The following is a 19,401-nucleotide window of genomic DNA, read 5'->3' on the forward strand; positions in this document are numbered from 1 at the left end:
GCCAAATAAAATGTATGGCACTAATATTATCATCTCTCAACAGAATTTTCTTTTAACAAACTAATCCCAATAGCAAACATATAAATGAATCGTATAGTGTAGGTTTTGGGTGTGTCCTGAATTGAAAAAAACTGGATAACTTATACTCCACAATACAGTGTTACTTATATAGCCAAAGTAAATGTGGAGTCCCCCTTCTCCTACTATGACTCCACCAAGCGCATAGCAAGAGCGAATCACATGAAAACCAACTACAATGTTGATGCAACACACTATGAGAGTAGCTCTTTTAATTTGTAGGAACACCTCCCACTCACACCCCATTACTCTCCTCTCACCATTTTCTCTTACATGGAATTCAACAGATTTCATGGACACAAATTAAATACAGTCACACACAGCAGTGTGATAACTAGAGAGAGAAAGCGGGAGGACAAAAATAACAGTTTAACAACAATCAACACTCACATATCTGATCCACAATTATGATTACGATTGATACGGAGAAGCAACTAAAATGTTCAACAAAACAACGATCAACATTCGCACATCCACAATTACGATTGATACGACGAAGCAACTAAAACGCTCAACAAAACAACATTAATCCCCCATTCACTCGATTATCCACTTGATTGGTCGTGTTTCTCATCATGGAATCGCTGACAAAATCCATATTCAGATCTGTCGTCCACCGAGGGTGTATTTTTAAATGGGACGGAAGGAGTATTTTTTTCTATGTTATTTTCTCCAATTGATTTCGTTATAGTTGTTCTAATTTCATATAAAAGCACCAACGATTAAATGAATTTATTGGGAGGGCTGTAAAATACTTTTGGGAAGGCATATAATGTGACAGGAATAATTTTTTGGAGGCTATGGAAGGACTCCGTTATTGTGATTTGTGAATGCTCATAATTCAAAGTTGATATATTAAAATAGAATTGAATATTTTGCTATTTTTACAATATAGAATTTAAGGTGATAGTATTCATTAATAAAATTTAATATACGCGCTAATTAACCAAAAAAATACGGACATAATTTTATTACTAGTATACAATATTTTTTCCTGCTAAATACACTTGACTTTGATCGGTATCTGAATTGCGGAATCTCGCAGAGAGCAAAACCCCTCTTTGTTCATCGCCCAAATCCCCCAATTCAATCCAAATCAATTTCTTCTGTAAGTTCGCCTTCCGATTCTCGGCATACACCTTTGCTCTCCGCAGAGAATTTATTGCAGGAAAAGTATGGATGGCAACAAAGATGAAGCATTGAAGTGTTTGAACATCGCCAAGAACTCAATTCAATCCGGCGACAGAGATCGCGCCCTAAAATTCCTCAATAAAGCCCGTAGGCTTGATCCGTCTATCCAAATCGACGAATTTCTCTCCAATCTCAGCGATTCACCGCCGGAGGACAAAAGCCCTAAGTCACCCACCGACGAAAGCCCTCCTGATCCATCGAAAACTGGCCCCCGCCGTAGGGCTCCGGCCGCCGCCCGATCGACGTCGTCTTCTTCCACCGCATCGGCGACATATACTGAGGAGCAGGTGACAATTGTCAGAGATATTAAGAGGAAGAAGGATTACTACGAGATTTTAGGAGTGGAGAAAAGTTGCTCAGGTGAGGATGTTCGGAAGGCGTATAGGAAGCTCTCTTTGAAGGTCCATCCTGATAAGAACACAGCGCCAGGGGCGGAGGAGGCGTTCAAGATGGTTTCCAAGGCATTTCAGTGCTTGAGCGATGAGGAGAGCCGTAAGAAATACGACGTCGTGGGGTCGGATGAGCCGGTATACGAGAGGAGAGGCGGAGGCGGTGGTCATGGAATGCGTGGTTTTAACGGATTTTATGAAGCCGACGTTGATGCGGATGAGATTTTTAGGAATTTCTTCTTTGGGGGAATGCATCCTGCAACGACTGGGAATTTTGGGGGATTTGCGTTCGGACCAGGTGTGAGAGTGAGAACTGGTGGAGCTGGAGTTGGAGTTGATCATAGCCCTAATTGGGTGAGGACTGTGGTGCAGTTGCTGCCGGTGATACTCATCTTGTTAGTGAACTTCATGCCCTCTTCGGAGCCAGCTTACTCCCTCTCTCGGACTAACTACCATGATGTTAGGTTCACTACACCGAAGGGGGTGAACTATTTTGCCAACTCTGGGAAATTCGAGCAGCAGTATCCGGCTAATAGTCACGAACGCGTTGCAATTGAGCAACGTGTTGAGGACGATTACCATAATTCCTTAGTGCATAACTGCAGGGTTGAGTGGCAGCAGCTTCATTGGGGATATAGGCGGGAGACGCCAAATTGTGATGCATTGAGGCGCTTTGAGGCTTTGGCTCAGTGAAGCATTGAGGCGGATGTCGCCATGGTGACATGATTAAAGGTTTATTTATTTGTGATTTGGTCCGATATTCTTTTCATGTTTTGTTTGCTGCTATGGTCGGATATGTTATCCTATTTGAATTAGTCGCCGATGGTTTTTTTTTCTTGTTTCTATTGATAACGGTTTCTGGTGATGGAATCTTGAGATGTGTGAGGCTGCAATATGTCTGGGAGTGACCAACTTGATTAGTGACTTTTGTCGTTGGGAGTGGGATGAATAGATGCATGTTTATTCATATAGGAAACTGCTTGTATGTACCATTAAAACGACTAGGGATGTTGACAATGAGAGCAAATTTCAGTTTCCTTGAGAATAAAGCTGATGGTTTTGTCAAGCTTGAGAAGATGTACTAGTCAAATTTAATTGCTTAGTATAGTAGTCAGTTATTGGTTATTGTTTTATGTGTAACACATACTAGTGTAGGAAGTACCCGAGTGCGCTATCTTGAGTATTTGTTTTGAATATTTATGTCTGATATATAAGATTATATCTTTCTCAAAGTAGTAGTTTGTTTGAAAATGCTTACTACTTTCAACGTCCTCAATTACAGATTTGAGCTTATGTCTGCTCTCCTAACAATTGAATAACCTCAAATATTATGGTGAATATGAACTCATCAGGTCTGGATGATCCTATGCTCACTTTAGCCAGAAGTAGACGTTGGGTGTGAAATTGAGCCCTTATTTTATCAATACATTTAAGGAAGTAGGAACTTGTGTAGTAAATGAGTAGCAGTTTCAAAGGTTCTGTTGTCTAAGGATCAGCATAACTGTTTCAGTTAGTTGAATGTAGTTGCTGTATAACTCTATTGGTTTGTCGTTTTTTTTAAATTCTTTCTAAACATATCACGATATGGCGGTATAGAGTTTCTTTTGTGATCTCTGTTGGACTGATTTATACTCATGAATGCAATATTCTATTTTCCTTTTTTGGGGTTTGAATGCAATATTATAGTTTCGATGAATTCATATGCAAGACTAGTTGATAGATATGCCCATTTTAATTTAAGCAACCTGCCTAATATTTTTTTCCAAACAATTTTGTCTAATTAATTTACTGATGCAGTTTACAAATCTACTCAAAGCTAAGACATGCCAGGGAATTAGTTGAGTGCTGTAATCTGAGTAGTGTGTCTGTACCTAGTCAACTAAAGTCCTGTCCATAGGGGAAAACAGAGGCAGATTGCTCTGCACAGGGAATTACTTTCTTCACCCCGACCAACAGATTGATGCGATCTTTTCGGGAGCTTGTGTCTGGCTTCAATGTGTGTGTGCTCCATCTCTATTAGAGAGATTGGAAAGAGGGAATGAGACAACTCAATGATATGTATGGACATGTAAGATACCAGACATGAATAATTGTCCTCTAAAAATGGAAATATTGAATGAATTTGTTGTTAACTCTGAGATTTTACTACCTTGTTCTTTTTTAGTTTTGGATATATTTCATCATGTGGCTAATCTTAATCTTAAATATTGACCTCAGCTTATATCTTATTCGAGTCTCATGTCGTCTAAATCATTAATCAATTCTGAATGGTGTGCATATAATGAAGCATGCAGTTGAAATGGTGTGCTCGTGTTGTCTTTCTGAATAATTCCATCACATGGTATAACTTATAGCCTAAATCATTAATCAATTTGTCCCAAATTCATTTTTGCTCATCTTCAAAATGTGATTTCACATTCTTTTTTGTTGTTGTTGTTGTTGCAGATTAACCAGAATCGGTATGATTTGCGTGTACTCGTGATTAATTAGTGGAACCAGAGAATCAGAAGTTTGCAGTGGCAAACAGAGATTCATATGAAGCCTTTATTCTACATAACAGAGGAGGATGGTCCAACTCCAACACCATATATTTTTTTGTCATTCGACATTTTAATCATACTATATTATACCAAATGTCTATTCAACTTTTGTGTAGTTGCTACCTGTTAGTATTATATTCCTGCTTTCAGCCTGTGCATTCTTTTACATATAAATATGGTTTTGCAATCTGATTCCTTTCTTTGCGTGCTCGTTATGTGATTCCCTTAGTTGGGTTAAAATTTTTAAAATAGTGAGTTTTAAATCTTTCAAATCTTGACTCTGTGATGATTTTTCCCGAACATAAAATTACTACGAATATGGATACTTAATTCCTCGTTCCCTTAGTACTCAATAGTTCGAGTCACAATGGAGATAAGTGTAAACATTTTAAGTTCGAACTATAAAGCTACCATGAGGTTAAAATTTGATATACAATCAAATAATACCCGTTAAAGGACAAGAAACTGCATAAACAACAAGATATATAAAGAAGCTCAAGGAAACACCAAATATACATCAACTTTCAATTGTTTTTGATTTCTCCTTAACAATCATATTTCTTTCTATGACATCTCCAATGACAAAGTTGGGACATACCTCACTCTTCCATTCTATTACAGTAATGATCATGTTGGGTAACATCTTGGCTTCATCAGAACCAGTTTACTCCCTCACTAGAACTCACCACCATGATGTTAGGTTTACTACGGCAAAGGGGGTGAACTATTTTGCTAACTCTCATAAATTCAAGCAGCACCATCCGACTAATAGCCATGAGCGCATTGCAGTTGAGCATCAGGTTGAGAAAGAGTACCATACAATCCTAGTGCAGAACTGCAGGAGTGAGCAGCAATTGCTCCACTGGGGATACAGCCATCATACGCAACATTGTGATGCGTTAAGTCACTTTTAGGGAACGGTTGATCCGGTTCTATGTCCCTGACTTTGAGTGCTTTCTAACTTAGGTATGTGTGGATTGCCATTTGTACAGAATAAAGTATTGATAAGAGTACATGAGCACCACTCTTGTTAAATGTGCATTAAACGAGATCTCATGTATAGTGCTCGTATGTAGCATATCATTTCTCGTATATATATATATACACAAATAAGAGATATTAAACAATAACATAATATAGATTTGACTTACTTGAACTACTACTCCCTAATCATCCGCCCAATGCTAATTTGAGCCTCACCCATTTAATGGTGGAATAAACACAAATCTTGTGCCAGGCTCTCTCCGCCCACGCAAAATAGCCTTGTCTCCAAGATTTGTTCAACACCAATACACTACCCGCACCTACAAATCCAACAAAATATCCCGACGTCACAAACACATAAAACCAATCTATCTCACCCTCATCACCATCCTCATCCTCCTCCTCTTCGTCACGAGAATTGGTGCAGTTATGTGGCAACGGCGGCCCACACAGACGGTTCCCAACAAAGCTAGAAGCATCCATGCCAAGAATTTGAGTACTTTCTGGAATCCTTCCCTCCAACAAATTATAAGACAAGTCAAGGTAGCTCATAAAGGAGAGTACTGTGATGCTAACTGGAATCTCACCAACCAAGGAGTTTCTTGAGAGATCAAGAGACTCCAATTGCTTCATATCTCCAACTCCACGGGGGATCGGCCCTGTCAAGTGATTCCTCGACAGATTCAAGAATTTGAGCTCGACCAAGCTCGTCACTCCTCCCGGGATCTCCCCGGAGAGATTGTTATAAGAGAGGTTAATGCTTGTCACCAATACAAGAATGGTATCATATTGAAGCACTGATCCCTTTGTATCTATTGAGACACTCTCCATAAATGTATCAAACACTTGAGAATATTGTATCCCTCCACCATCATATTCTTCAAAACTTCTACTTGTAGCCATTGCTGTTAGATTATGCATACAAGAAGGTATCACCCCAGAGAGATCATTACTTGAGATATCCAAGACTTGGAGTGCGTTCAGGTGACATATACTTGAAGGAATTTCACCACTAAATCTGTTGGATCTCAATACAAGAAACATCAAATTGGACAAGCTTGTCCCAATCCATGTTGGTATTTTCCCAACAAGGTCATTCCCACCAACATCAAACTTCACTAGCTTGGTGCAGTTTTGTATTGACAAAGGTATCTGTCCTGAAAATTTGTTTCCATCTAGATTCAAGGATACCAAATTAGCCAATAAATCTATAGAGCTCGGGATTCTTCCAAACATCAAATTATTCCCTAGATTGATATACTCCAAAGAAGACCATTTCATCCAACAATTTGGAATTTCCCCACTTATCAAATTGTTTCCCAAATGGAGAATCTTCAATACATAAGTATCATATGTGGCATCACATAGAAAGTGTGATAAACTTCCTGAAAATGAATTGTTGGAAAGATCCAACTCGAGCATATCATATGAAACCCGGGGCAACGAGTCACTAAATCGATTTGAACTCAAATACATACGTCGATGATATGGAAAAGCAAGGTGATGCTTCCATGGTTTAAAGTCAGGTATTTCTCCATGAAACTGGTTGTGGGAGAGGTTGAGTATACTTACACCCCAAACCCATGTTGGAACTTCACCAGATAGCCCAATATCAGACAAATCAAGAACTGAAACATTCTTATGCAATCCATGAATCCATGAGGGTATCTCAGAACCTGTCCCAAGATTCCAAGATCCAATGCCAAGCTCCTCCACAAGTTGGAAAGGTGGAATCCAATTAGGGCTAACTTTCAAACTCAAGTTATTGCCAGATGCAAACAAGTACTTCAATTTTGTGAGTTTTTCAAAGTGAGTCTCATTCACAATCCCTTCCAACATATTCCTCCCAAAAGTAAGACTTTCCAAGTTAGAAAGCTGCCCTATACTCATTGGCAATTCTCCATTCAGTTTGTTGAATCCAAGCCATAATCTCCTTAGGCTTGATGATTCACCTAAACTGTGTGGGATCACTCCGGATATCGAGTTCTTGGTAAGATCAAGAAATGTCAGTTTCTTGAACTCGCCAAACTTGCCCGTCAAGTGACCAGACAGTTTATTTTCCCTCATGCGCCATGTTACGACTGCTTCCAAGAAGCAATGAGACATATTTGCAAATAAATCAGATATATTCCCTTCGAGATTGTTACCAGACAAGTCCAATATTCGTATGGTGCACAAACTAGTGATCTCACTCGGTACTTCCCCAGAGATTTGGTTATAGCTTAAACTGAAAGTGTCAAGAGATGTTAGATTCGCTACCCTTTTGGAGATCGTACCATTCAAGAAGTTGTTGCCCAAATACACAACCTTCAAATCTTGGCATGAGTAAATCCAATCTGGGATTCCTGATCTGAGTTTATTCCAAGAGAGATCAATGTGTTGCAGTTTCGTTGTATTGCTTGTAGATGGAACATGGCCTTCGATATAGTTTCGACTCATATTGAGAAACCTAAGGTTACCTTGTCTGAAAATCCACCCGGAGAAAGAGGCGAGCTCGTTCCTAGAGAGATCAAGAAATGTTAGAGAAGTAGTGACATTAACATGATCAAGTGTGGAGAGAGGTGAGGGAAGCTTGCAGCCACGAAGATGGAGCTCAGCCAAACGAGGAAGAGCGTTGATGATTTGCAACCAGTTGGTTTCCTTTCCGAGGTCGACGAAGTTCATGTTCAGATGCTTCAAAAGGACTAAACCGGACAGCCATCCAAGCCCATGCACTCTCTGACCAGAGCCTTCTAGAACCAAAGTTCGTAGGCTCGAGAGATTCCCTATCGAACGAGGAATCTCTCCGTGGAATCCGGCGTTGGAGAGATTCAGATACTCGAGATTTTTAAGCCTCGCAATGGATGGAGGGATTGATCCTTGGAATTGGTTGTGGCTCAGATCAAGATAGGTGAGGTGCTTGAGGTCGAGGAGAGTGGAGAGATTGATCTTGCCGGGTAAAGAGTGAGAACTGAGGTGGAGGCGATGGACATGGCCGGTTGGAACGCTGCAAACGACGCCGTTCCATGTGCAGCAGTTGGAGTTGGTGGTGTTCCATGAGGAGAGGGTGGAGTTGTTTAAGTTTAAGGATTGCTTCAAGGTTAGGAGGGCTTGTTTTTCGATTTTGTGGCAGAAAGTGGTGTTGTTGGCATAGGTTGATGTGAAGGAATTGGAATTGAAGAAGATGGTGATGAGGAAGAAGAAAGCTGTGTGTTTAGAGGTAATCATCATTTCATTTGACTGAATTTTGACGAATGTGGCATGATCAAGTAATGTCTGAATATGAAAATAAGCATGAAAATGATCTATGTAGCCAACAACACGAAATTAAGAAAAAAGTAGTCATATTTTGACAAACTAATTTATTCTTAGTGATTCTAATTATAAAAAAATTATCTGTCACGTGTAGCGAGAAGAAAATAATCTTACAAGTAAATTAGGTTATCATCTTCAAAAGGAAGTAATCCTTTTCACGACTTTGCTAGCAGACTCAACGAAATTCCGCCACATAAATCCGACTTTTTCATGGCGTGTCAAGACTGCCTACCGTATCTCCTTTTCTATTTTGTTTTTTTCTTCAACGATCAGTTTTTTCATTTTTGGGGATTTAATTCAGTTTCAAAATTTTTACTATTCAATTTAGATGCACAGTTTTCAGCCCAGGTTAGAATAAAGTCGTATCGATCCACATACCAAATGAAACAAGCAATTGAGGCCGAGAAAGCAGAAATTGAAAGCTGAGCATAAACAAGAAACCATAAAATAAAGCTCAAGGAAATACCTCAAAATCAAGCTAATAAGAATTTTAATTCTCTTTGGAGCTGAACTTACACAGTCAAGAGATACAGATCAGTCTATGTTGTTGATATTTCTCTTCAATATTCCTATCCCTTTCCATAATCTCTCCAATGTCAAAGTTGGCACAGACCTCACCCCTTTATTCTAAAACCTGTTTACACTAAACCAAAATCAAAATGTTTTTCAAAATTTGCGAGGGAAGTTGGAAGGCGTATATAATTCTTGTCCAACTCCAATTAGTTTGAGGCCTTTTGGGAGTGGCCCAAGAACAAATCCGTGCGGGCTTGACCCAAATCAAACTGTTGTTGCAGTCGACAATCCAAACACTACTTTCTTCACCCCGACCAACAGATTGTTGCGTTCTTTTCGGAACCTGTGTCAGGCTTCAATACATGTGTATGCTCCATCTCTATTATTTTGTAGAGAGACTGTAAAGAGGGAATGAGGCAGCTTATTAATATGTATGGACATGTAAGATACAAGACGCGAATAATTGTCCTCTAAAAATGGAAATATTGCATGAAATTATGTAATAATCTAATCTGAGATATTACTACCTTGTTCTTTTTCCATTTGATACCCTTCACCATATGGTAATCTAACTCTTAAAATAGACCAGCTTATATCTTATTTGAGTTCATGCCATCTCTCTCTATAATTATTCGTTAACAGTATACTTGGAACACCAAATATACTTGGAACTTATTATGCTTTAATGATGTTGTTGGTGAACATCTTGGCTTCATCACAGCCGGTATACTCCCTCACTCTGAACATGCTACCATGATGTTAGCTTTACTACGGCGAAGGGGGCAAACTATTTTGCCAACTCACACAAATTCGAGCAGCACCATCAGCCTAATAGCCACGAGCGCGTTGCAGTTGATACGGGTTGAGGAAGAGTACCATACGATCATAGTGCATAACTGCAGGCTTGAGCGGCAGCTGTTCCACCGGGGATACAACCATCAAACGCCACATTGTGATGCATTGAGGCGTTTTGAGGTAAAACAAACAAATAGCACTAAACATACATTAAACTATAATACACACAATATAGATTGTGATGCATTAATGGTTATATAAACATAAATCTTGTGCCAAACTCTCTCCGCCCATGCAAAATAGCCTTGTCTCCAAGATTTGTTCGACAACAACACACTACCCGCACCTACAAAGAAGACCATTTCATCCAACAATTTGGGATTTCCCCACTTATCAAATTGTTTCCCAAATGGAGAATCTTCACATAAGTATCAAATGTGGCATCACATAGAAAGTGTGATAAACTTCCTGAAAATGAATTGTTGGAAAGATCCAACTCGAGCATATCATATGAAACCCGGGGCAACGAGCCACTAAATCGATTTGAACTCAAATACATACGTCGTTGATATGGAAAAGCATGGTGATGCTTCCATGGTTTAAAGTCAGGTATTTCTCCATGAAACTGGTTGTGGGAGAGGTTGAGTATACTTACACCCCAAACCCATGTTGGAACTTCACCAGATAGCCCAGTATCAGACAAATCAAGAACTGAAACATTCTTATGCAATTCATTAATCCATGAAGGTATCTCAGCTGTCCCAAGATTCCAAGATCCAATGCCAATCTCCTCCACAAGTTGGAAAGGTGGAATCCAATTAGGGCTCACTTTCAAACTCAAGTTATTGCCAGATGCAAACAAGTACTTCAATTTTGTGAGTTTTTCAAAGTGAGTCTCATTCACAACCCCTTCCAACTTATTCCTCCCAAAAGTAAGACTTTCCAAGTTAAAAAGCTGCCCTATACTCATTGGCAATTCTCCACTCAGTTTGTTGAATGCAAGCCATAATATCCTTAGGCACGACGATTTACATAAACTGTCTGGGATCACGCCAGATATTGAGTTTATGGTGAGATCAAGAAACCCCAGTTTCTTGAACTTGCCAAACTGGTTCGTCAAGTGACCAGACAGTTTATTTTCCCTCATGCGCAATGTTACGACTGCTTCCAGGAAGCAATGGGATATATTTTCAAATACATCAGATATATTCCCTTCGAGAATTGTTACCAGACAAGTCCAATATTCGTATCGCGCACAAGCTAGTGATCTCACTCGGTATTTCCCCAGAGATTTGGTTATAGCTTAAACTGAAAGTGTCAAGAGATGTTAGATTCGCTACCCTTTTGGAGATCGTACCATTCAAGAAGTTATTGCCCAAATACACAAACTTCAAATCTTGACGTGAGTAAATCCAATCCGGGATTACTGAGCTGAGTTTATTCCAAGAGAGATCAATGTGTTGCAGTTTCGTTGTATTGCTTGTATATGGAACATGGCCTTCGATATAGTTTTGACTCATATCAAGAAACCTCAGGCTACCTTTTCTGAAAATCCACCCTGCAGTGGAGAAAGAGGCGAGCTCGTTTCTAGAGAGATCAAGAAATGTTAGAGAAGTGGCATTAACATGATCAAGTGTGGAGAGAGGTGAGAGAAGCTTGCAGCCACGAAGATGGAGCTCAGCCAAATGAGGAAGAGCGTCGATGATTCCCAACCAGTTGGTTTCGTTTCTGAGGTCGATGAAGTTCATGTTGAGATGCTTCAAACGGACTAAACAAGACAGCCATCCAAGCTCATGCACTTTCTGGCCAGAACCTTCTAGAACCAAAGTGCGTAGGCTCGAGAGATTCCCTATCGACCGAGGAATCACTCCGTGGAATCCAGCATTGGAGAGATTCAGATACTCGAGATTCTTTAGCCTCGCAATGGATGGAGGGATTGCTCCTTGGAATTGGTTGTGGCTCAGATCAAGATAGGTGAGGTGCTTGAGACGAAGGAGAGTGGACAGATTGATATTGCCGTGTAAGGAGTGAGAACTGAGATGGAGGCCGTGGACGTGGCCGGTTGGAACGCTGCAAACGACGCCGTTCCATGTGCAGCAGTTGGAGTTGGTGGTGTTCCATGAGGAGAGGGTGAAGTTGTTTAAGCTTATGGATTGCTTCAAGGTTAGGAGGGCTTGTTTTTCGATTTTGTGGCAGAAAGTGGTGTTGCCATAGGTTGATGTGAAGGAATTGAAATTGAAGATGGTGCTGAGGAAGAAGAAGAAGAAGAAGAAGAAAGCTCTGTGTTTTGAGGTAATCATCATTTCATTTCACTGGATCTTGATGAAAGTGGAGTGGGATTTGAAGAGCATTTCTCACGTTTCAGAAAATTCTAGGTCGTCTCTCAAATAATTATAACTATTTAATGCTCCCTAAGTACCAATCTTTTACTCTCATACATTTACAATTCTTTAACTATTTTTTCAATTATACTCGGTTTCCAGTTTTATCTCCACAGATATGATTCTCTTAAAAAGCTTCATCTAAATCAGTTAGTGTTAGCCCTCATAAAAATAACTAGGCCATTTTGACAAGAAAGTACAAATGTAAGGAAATTTTTTTTATGAGAATATGTTATGATTCTAAAACTATAATTATTTTTTATAAAAAAATTATCTCCCACGTGAATAGAGAAAATGACCGTACGAATTAGGTTGTCATCTTCAAGAGTTCCTTCATTTTCACGACATTGCTTAGTAGCCAACGAAATTACGACACATGAAAATCCTACTTTTCAAGGGTCCAAAGACTGCCAACCGGATCTCCTTCACTATTTTCTTTTTTATTTCTTTTTTTACTTCAATGATCAGTGTTTTGGTATTTAATTCAATTTCAAAATTGTTATTCGTTAACTGAGAGTCTCAAATGAACAATTTTCAACCCATGTTAGAATAAACTCGTATATCCATCTACCAAATGAAACAAGCAATCGAGGCCGAGAAAGCAGAAAACATGCAAGTTGAAAGCTCAGCATAAACAAGAAACCATAAAGCTCAAGGAAACACCTAAAAGGCTCAAATCAAGCTAATAAGAATTTAATTCCCTTTGGAGCTGAACTTACAGTCAAGAGATACAGATCAGTCTATGTTGATATTTCTCTTCAATATTCCTATCCCTTTCCATAATCTCTCCAATGTCAAAGTTGGCACAGACCTCGCCCCTCTACTCTTTTGAAGTAATGACCAGCAACCCCAAGGCGCCAATCAATATATACTGCACCGAGTCAAATCAAACACAAACTTGACTTTAGCTAACGTAACGGCCTCTTGACATAATATCCAAACAAATAAACTATAAACATGAAAGAGTTCGTTAGGTATGTCAAGAACTCAAGGCTGTTCTATAGGTTTGTATAAAAAGCTAACCTTGATGATCGGCTTCTCAGTCATGATTATCGTAACCCAGCCTACATATGGCAAGAATCTGCAAAAAGCAGTATTGAAAGTGTTGATGGCTCTCATCAGATCTCAGAACATACAGTGTTATTGGTAATCGACCAAAATGTGCAAATTTAGTTAAGAAAGTAACAAGAACTCAAGTAATTCAAGAGCGTCAAAGCAAATAATATAACAGTAGTATGACACGTAGTGTTGACTGAATATCATATATGTAAAGTGCTAGTGTTCCATGGGATTGTGAAGGGGAAGATGAATATAATGTTTATGAGTATATCGAGGAAGTAAAATATGACCACGAACGAAGACTGGTTTATGCTACTAAGAATAATGCAAAATATAATTGAGCATTTAAGAAGTTACTCCAAAATGTACAAACTTATTTAGAAACTTAGCTGCAGAGTCCTAGAGAAGCTCTAGAATTCTCGAACTTGAGGGACAAAAAGAAAGAACTACAAAGTTAAGAATAGTAATTTATACTTTTGTAAAGCTCAAGAGTTCAACGTGCACCCAGTTAAAGGAATTAGCGGACCTAAAATGAAGGACAAATAGGGCTCCAACAGCAAGCATAATAGAACTTTAAGCTATGGAACCTCAGAATTGATTATATTGATTTAAATCGGGTTTCACCAACAATTTTCTCAGATTCTCACAGTGTTGTTAAAAACGCGCTCGGGGCGCGGGTCGCCAGGGTCGAGTCCGGCTTCGCCCCAACATGGGTGAGCCGAGCGAGATCGTGGGGCGCAGTGGGGGCGCGATCAGGGCACGCCTGGGTCGACGAAGGGGGCGTGAATCCGTTTTTGTGTAAAGAGGGAGGAAGCTGAAACTTTTTTTTTTATTTTAGACTAAAGGCCCATTTTGGTCCTTAACATATTGCGATTTTTTTATTCTGGTTCAAAACATTATCTTTTGAACTTATTCGGTCCCTTACAAATAAAAACGGGTCACATTTAGTCCATTTTGGACGGTTCAGTCAAAAATTTGACAGAAATTCCAAATTTGGACGGAAATTCAAAAATTTGACGGAAACATGCCGGCTTCCGACTCCCGGTGTTCTGCCGCTGCTGCTCACCGTCAAGTCGCCGTCTCGCCTCCTCTCCCTCACCCTCAACCCCTCCATCGACCACCTCTCCCTCGCCCTCGCCGTCGTCCAGGCACCCTCCGCTACGGCTGCCTCCCCCCGCTGCAGTTCCACCACCTCCTCTCAAATCGTGGTTACGGCAACTCTGGAAGGCGTCGTCGTCGCTAATTTTGCCGGAGATGAAATCGATCGGATACACCCTCGATTGCGGCACCTGCAATTACCTATTTCTGACTCGTTCGAAAATCGGTCAATTCGTCGTCTCGCCTCCTCTCCCTCTCCCTCACCCTCGACCACTCCATCGACCACCTACCCCTCGCCCTCGCCGTCGTCCAGGCACCCTCCGCTACGACTGCCTCCCTCTGCCGCAGTTCCACCTCCTCCTCTCCAATCGTGGTTGTGGCAACACCGGAAGACGTCTACGGGGGATTGATTGCTGAGTTGAGCGAGGCGAGAAAGGTGGACGCCGTGGCGGAGGTGGTGAGGGAGATGATGTAAGGAGGGGGTGAGGCTGAGGGATGAGACGGTGGGTGAGGCCGAGAGATGATGGAAGGTGGATGCCGTGGCGGAGGTGGTGAGGGAGGTTTGGGTTTAGGGTTTTCGTCAAATTTTTACGGAACCATCCAAAATGGACCAAATGTGACCCGTTTTTATTTGTGAGGGACCGAATAATTCAAAAGATAATGTTTTGGACTAAAATAAAAAAATCGCAATATGTTAAGGACCTACATTGGCCTTTAGTTTTTATTTTATTAGTATTTTAATATGGAGTCCTTTTGATAAAACCTAAGCACCCACCGCCCCTTTTTGCCTTTAATCATTTCAACTTTTTACTTTTCCTCTTTTTTATACTATTAATTTATTATTATTGCCAACTTTTCATGTTTTCCCAAAATAACTTAATTATAAAATTCATTAATTAAATATCAAAACAAGTAAATAGACTATAGTTCCTTCGATAATTATTTTCTACCCAATGTCAGATTGAATTTTAAATATTTTTTCTTCCTGTTATGTAAGTATCAATATTTATATATTAGTGACTTATATTTAATCATTATTATTACTAATATATAAATAATAAATAATTTTGCGCCCCGATTCGTGGGTTCCTCGCCCCGGCGCCCCATGACCCGGGGTCCAGCCTCATCGCCCCGGACCGACCCGGGGCCCTAACAACACTGGATTCTCAATCCTTGGCTTCCAGAGAAGAACAAGGTAAATAATGCTGTCCTTAGTCAGACATATAATAACTCAAATTACGTGAGCCATGCCAGAACGTATCACAATTCACAAGTTACATAAATAATTCTGGAATTTCATTTCAACTAGGAACTCACCCAACAGCTCTTCCCATAATATGGTGCCTCTGCAACCAGAGCTGACCCTGAGCGTAGAGAAGTCTGTCATCTCCGAAATTGTTATCTCCTGGTAAACAAAGTGCAGACTAACATGAGTACCAACATCATTTTCTCGAGAAATTTTGGACTGTCTGTTGCTAGAAGAAGATAGAGCCATAAAATTATTTATAACGCCTGCGTAATCCCAATCATAAACAACTAGCAGATGTTTCAAAAATCAAATGTACTTCAAGACACTAACATTTCATAAATTTCAGTACTTACATTTTCAGTGCATATATTTTATCTAGGTGTAACCAAAAGTAATATTTTTATTATGACAAATAATAATATTTCAAACAACATACCTTTCGTAAGGACATCAACTTCTCCAGTATCTTCACGTTCATGAACCTAGATAAGCAACTAATGGTTAATATGAGAGTATCAAGGAACAAGAGCACATAAAGATAAAGCTTTGTTTATAAAGCAAGCACAACTGCACATACATCGTATGGACTTAGTTCTTTTGCCACATGTACTACTTATACTACAGCAAGGTGTAGGATGATATTCCCCAATACAACTCTTTTTTAAGCTAGACACGGAGATGCAACTGTTTTTAAGCTAGATAGGGACAGTAAAACGTACATGCATCCGCCAAGCTTAATCACAATGATTATTTCTATAGATCTACAGAAGACAACAAATCCTACTATGCTGTTCGAGGTAATGTAACACAAAAATCTCATTCCCTTTCAAATATATTCATGGTGTAGCATGAAACTGACTTTCCATCCTATTAATTCTCCCACTCTACCTGAAAAGGTTTTCAGCTACCCAATGAGTTGACGATTTTCACCGTTTACAGCTACTCTTTTCTTACAGGGATATAGTTCCTTAGCTACTATGTAAATGGGTACTTAAGATGAAAACTATTACCTATCATACCTTTATAACTCGGTGGACAATAGGAATTTCACGCCCCTGTCAGAAAGTAAAGGAAGTTAATGAGCTTGGGATAAAATTACAATGATTTAATTTACATGCAAAGCCTGTAACCCAGACACCAAATTTGGAGACAAGATATGCCTCTCATTTTAGAAGTAAGAGCATGTCACAAAATTCTAAAAATGTACTATTAAGTAATAAAATTAACATCTGCAAATGTCTTTTCTTCATTGGGTTTTTGTAGACCTCAATGATCATGTAATGCATTCCCCATGAATCAATACAAATGCACAGAAGACCACAGATTTGAAATCTTGAATTATCACATATCTCAGAGGACAAGTAAACTCTTTGGGGTTGGATTTTATTTAGCACTGGTTATGGTAAAAAAAATTTAGTTCTGTGAACCAAAGATAAGCAAGGACTGCAACAATACTAAAATAATATGATACCGATACCACATACATCAACATTAAAGACAACAATTTCTCCAGCACGAATAGGGTCCTTGCTCATATGCAAGAACAATATGTCCCCCTGAAAAAAGTAAATGAACGAGTTAAAATTAAGGAAAATGGAAAGTAGAAAAGTATATTAATAGGCTAGACATAATACAACACAGATACCAGGTTTGAGTAGCTCCCTGTGAACCAGACATCTATCGAGATATGATTCATGCGAACCATGGAAAAATTTGTGTACTAGGATACATGAAACAGAAATAGGAAAGGTTGCAGCACTACTATTTATGAGTATTCTAATGTCTTAATATTCTATCATCTAAAGGTCCCTCCTTCCCTTTGAAGAAAAAGGTATGTGGCAGCAAGGCGGGGTTGATAAAGGGCCAAGAATCGGCTTAAGTGATACACAAAATTTTAAACACCCTTTATTAGCCAGCTATAATACTTTTGCACATGAAGTAAATCCCATGGCCACGATACTAAGTAAGAACATGGCAGATTCATCATTAATGTTGTTATTAACATCTGATGTAATGTAATCAAAGCGCTCACCCTTTTAAAACCAGGCTCCATACTTCCAGAAAGCACAACAACTACCGGTGATTCACTGCCAGTAACACACATTAATCCTTTCCATATAATAAGTGCTGATGTGACGATCATACCTGGACCAATTCGTTAAAATGAAAAACCAAATCAGACAAATTGCCCTTTAAAAAACAAGAGAGAATGAAAATAATGGCGTAATTAACAAAAATCCTAGCAACATGCATCAAACAATCTTCAGATGAGCGAATCATTAAATGTCATAATGTCCAGAGTTGGTACTCGACTCCATATTACAAGGCCAGAGCTAGTTTTCGATATGAACAGACAGCACACTCACATAAGCTTCATGTAACCAAGGAGAAGAATCAGAGAACAAAAGAGGCAATAAATAAATAATCACCCCTACAAATCTATTTCATAAAATGCAAACTTTAAATGAAGAAATCCCCCAACTTTAAGGTGTCAACACTACAACTTTAGTTGATACAATAATTCAGCTTTCATTCACTTTATACAAGGAATATTCAATTAAATGAAGTGCACGATGAATAATCAACCAAAAAACACAGAAATCTCAGCGAAATATACTCCGAATCTAAAGGGAAAGTTAACTAAAACGAGAGGACAGACAGTCGCACATGAATTCACATATTCAAAAACAGTCAAACACACAAACGAAAGCAACCAAAAAATTGGAAGAGAGAAGGGGAAAGAAAACCTCTTATCATCATTCAGAAAATCACGAAACAATTGTGCAATCATAAAAACTAAATAAAAAAGCAAGTCTATTGCTCGAACCAAGGCTGACGGCTTGAGTGAGAACTTGTCTGAAATTCAAGGATTTGATAGAATCGATCTGCTCTCCGATCCACCCCATCTTCGCAGCTCTGTGTGTGCGCGTTAGAAAATTAGCAATACAGCAGTATTAGGTTCGGAGTCGAAACGCTCAATTTACTGAGAATTGCTAATGGAGGTCAAAGGGGAGTAACAGCAAAAGGGGGAAATGAATTTGCCGGTTTAATTCTTTTTTTTAGTTCTAGGGTATTTTTACATTCCATAAGTGTACTGTGCTTTTTTAAAATTCCGGCTTTGGGAGAGACACATGACTCACATGCGTCACGCGATAATTAAACGCATGACCGTGATGGGTTTTAGTGTAAGCCGCATGACCTTAATGCCTCTTTCAATTTTTTTTATTTTAATTGAACGATGCATGACGGACATGCGTCTTAGGGTAAAACGCATGACACACATGTGTCTTCTCTGGAATCCTCCAAAAACATTGTCTTTGTCTTCGAAAGGGCTTCGCGTGAGTATCTTGCACGCCCCCATCGGAGTCCGGATGAGAGAGTTATGGCCATTATACGAAAGTCGCGCATTGAAGCGCAGATGACTCCAAAAGACATGTCCTCGTCATTGGTCGATGAATGTCCTTGGTGGTGTTAATCAAATGATGCGAAATTATTCGTAACAAGCATTAAATGAGAATGTCTTTTTTGTGTTACGAATAATTTCTCATTTAATGCTTGTTACGAATAATTTCGCATCATTTGATCAACCCCACCAAGGGCATTCATCGACCAATGACAATGACATGTCTTTTGGAGACATCCGCGCTTCAATGCGCGACTTTCGTATAATGGCCATAACTCTCTCATCCGGACTCCGATGGGGGCGTGCAAGATACTCACGCGAAGCCCTTTCGAAGACGAAGACAATGTTTTTGGAGGATTCTAAGGAAGACGCATGTGTGTTATGTGTTTCGTTCAATTAAAATAAAAAAAAATTGAAAGACGCATTA

At 39.4% G+C, this 19,401-nt stretch overlaps 3 protein-coding genes across 11 annotated transcripts; 1 reads left to right on the forward strand and 2 right to left on the reverse strand.

Moving 5' to 3' along the window:
* The first annotated feature begins 1,078 nt into the window (after window positions 1-1,078).
* LOC121799849 (chaperone protein dnaJ 49-like) lies at window positions 1,079-4,347 on the forward strand. 7 transcript variants are annotated; one of them, XR_006050370.1, is made up of 3 exons: window positions 1,079-3,726; window positions 3,876-3,999; window positions 4,104-4,347. XR_006050370.1 is itself a non-coding variant. In XM_042199356.1 (2 exons), exon 1 carries the CDS (start codon window positions 1,254-1,256, stop codon window positions 2,349-2,351), a length of 1,098 nt encoding a protein of 365 aa, XP_042055290.1. In that variant the 5' UTR covers window positions 1,079-1,253; the 3' UTR covers window positions 2,352-2,390; window positions 4,104-4,347. The 7 variants fall into 7 exon arrangements, 2 of the variants coding, with proteins under 2 accessions (XP_042055290.1, XP_042055291.1); XR_006050373.1 differs by having other exon boundaries at window positions 1,079-2,390; XR_006050374.1 differs by having other exon boundaries at window positions 1,079-2,390; window positions 3,946-3,999.
* A 1,021-nt stretch (window positions 4,348-5,368) lies between these two features.
* Window positions 5,369-10,931, reverse strand: LOC121801108 (receptor-like protein EIX1). The gene is made up of 2 exons (XM_042200567.1): window positions 10,440-10,931; window positions 5,369-8,437 (listed from the first exon to the last, which is right to left on the reverse strand). Exons 1-2 carry the CDS (start codon window positions 10,929-10,931, stop codon window positions 5,369-5,371), a joined length of 3,561 nt encoding a protein of 1,186 aa, XP_042056501.1.
* On the reverse strand, window positions 8,773-18,604 carry LOC121799850 (signal peptidase complex catalytic subunit SEC11A-like). Of its 3 annotated transcripts, XR_006050376.1 has the most exons (9): window positions 18,399-18,604; window positions 17,604-17,716; window positions 17,056-17,127; window positions 16,591-16,626; window positions 16,008-16,053; window positions 15,640-15,727; window positions 13,189-13,246; window positions 12,885-13,036; window positions 8,979-9,387 (listed from the first exon to the last, which is right to left on the reverse strand). XR_006050376.1 is itself a non-coding variant. In XM_042199358.1 (8 exons), exons 1-8 carry the CDS (start codon window positions 18,475-18,477, stop codon window positions 12,986-12,988), a joined length of 543 nt encoding a protein of 180 aa, XP_042055292.1. In that variant the 5' UTR covers window positions 18,478-18,604; the 3' UTR covers window positions 12,817-12,985. The 3 variants fall into 3 exon arrangements, 1 of the variants encoding a protein (XP_042055292.1); XM_042199358.1 differs by lacking the exon at window positions 8,979-9,387 and having other exon boundaries at window positions 12,817-13,036; XR_006050375.1 differs by lacking the exons at window positions 13,189-13,246; window positions 15,640-15,727; window positions 16,008-16,053; ... (2 more) ...; window positions 17,604-17,716; window positions 18,399-18,604 and having other exon boundaries at window positions 8,773-9,387; window positions 9,517-12,990.
* Between the last annotated feature and the right edge of the window lie 797 nt (window positions 18,605-19,401).

This window comes from Salvia splendens, chromosome 4, assembly GCF_004379255.2.
Source record: "Salvia splendens isolate huo1 chromosome 4, SspV2, whole genome shotgun sequence".
Taxonomy (NCBI): domain Eukaryota; kingdom Viridiplantae; phylum Streptophyta; class Magnoliopsida; order Lamiales; family Lamiaceae; genus Salvia; species Salvia splendens.

Bases quoted from the DNA above. Each gene is read 5' to 3' on its own strand.
- LOC121799849 (XM_042199356.1), top strand. From the start codon at position 1,254: ATGGATGGCAACAAAGATGAAGCATTGAAGTGTTTGAACATCGCCAAG.
- LOC121801108 (XM_042200567.1), bottom strand. From the start codon at position 10,931: ATGAGGGAAAATAAACTGTCTGGTCACTTGACGAACCAGTTTGGCAAG. The intron at 8,438-10,439 runs GTAAGTATACTC...TTTCATATTCAG, and splicing joins TTCCAACATGGGTTTGGGGT to ACATTACTTGATCATGCCAC.
- LOC121799850 (XM_042199358.1), bottom strand. From the start codon at position 18,477: ATGGGGTGGATCGGAGAGCAGATCGATTCTATCAAATCCTTGAATTTC. The intron at 17,717-18,398 runs GTTCGAGCAATA...GAATTGGTCCAG, and splicing joins CACTCAAGCCGTCAGCCTTG to GTATGATCGTCACATCAGCA. The intron at 16,627-17,055 runs GTATGTGGTATC...ACTTTCTGACAG, and splicing joins TTGTTGTCTTTAATGTTGAT to GGGCGTGAAATTCCTATTGT.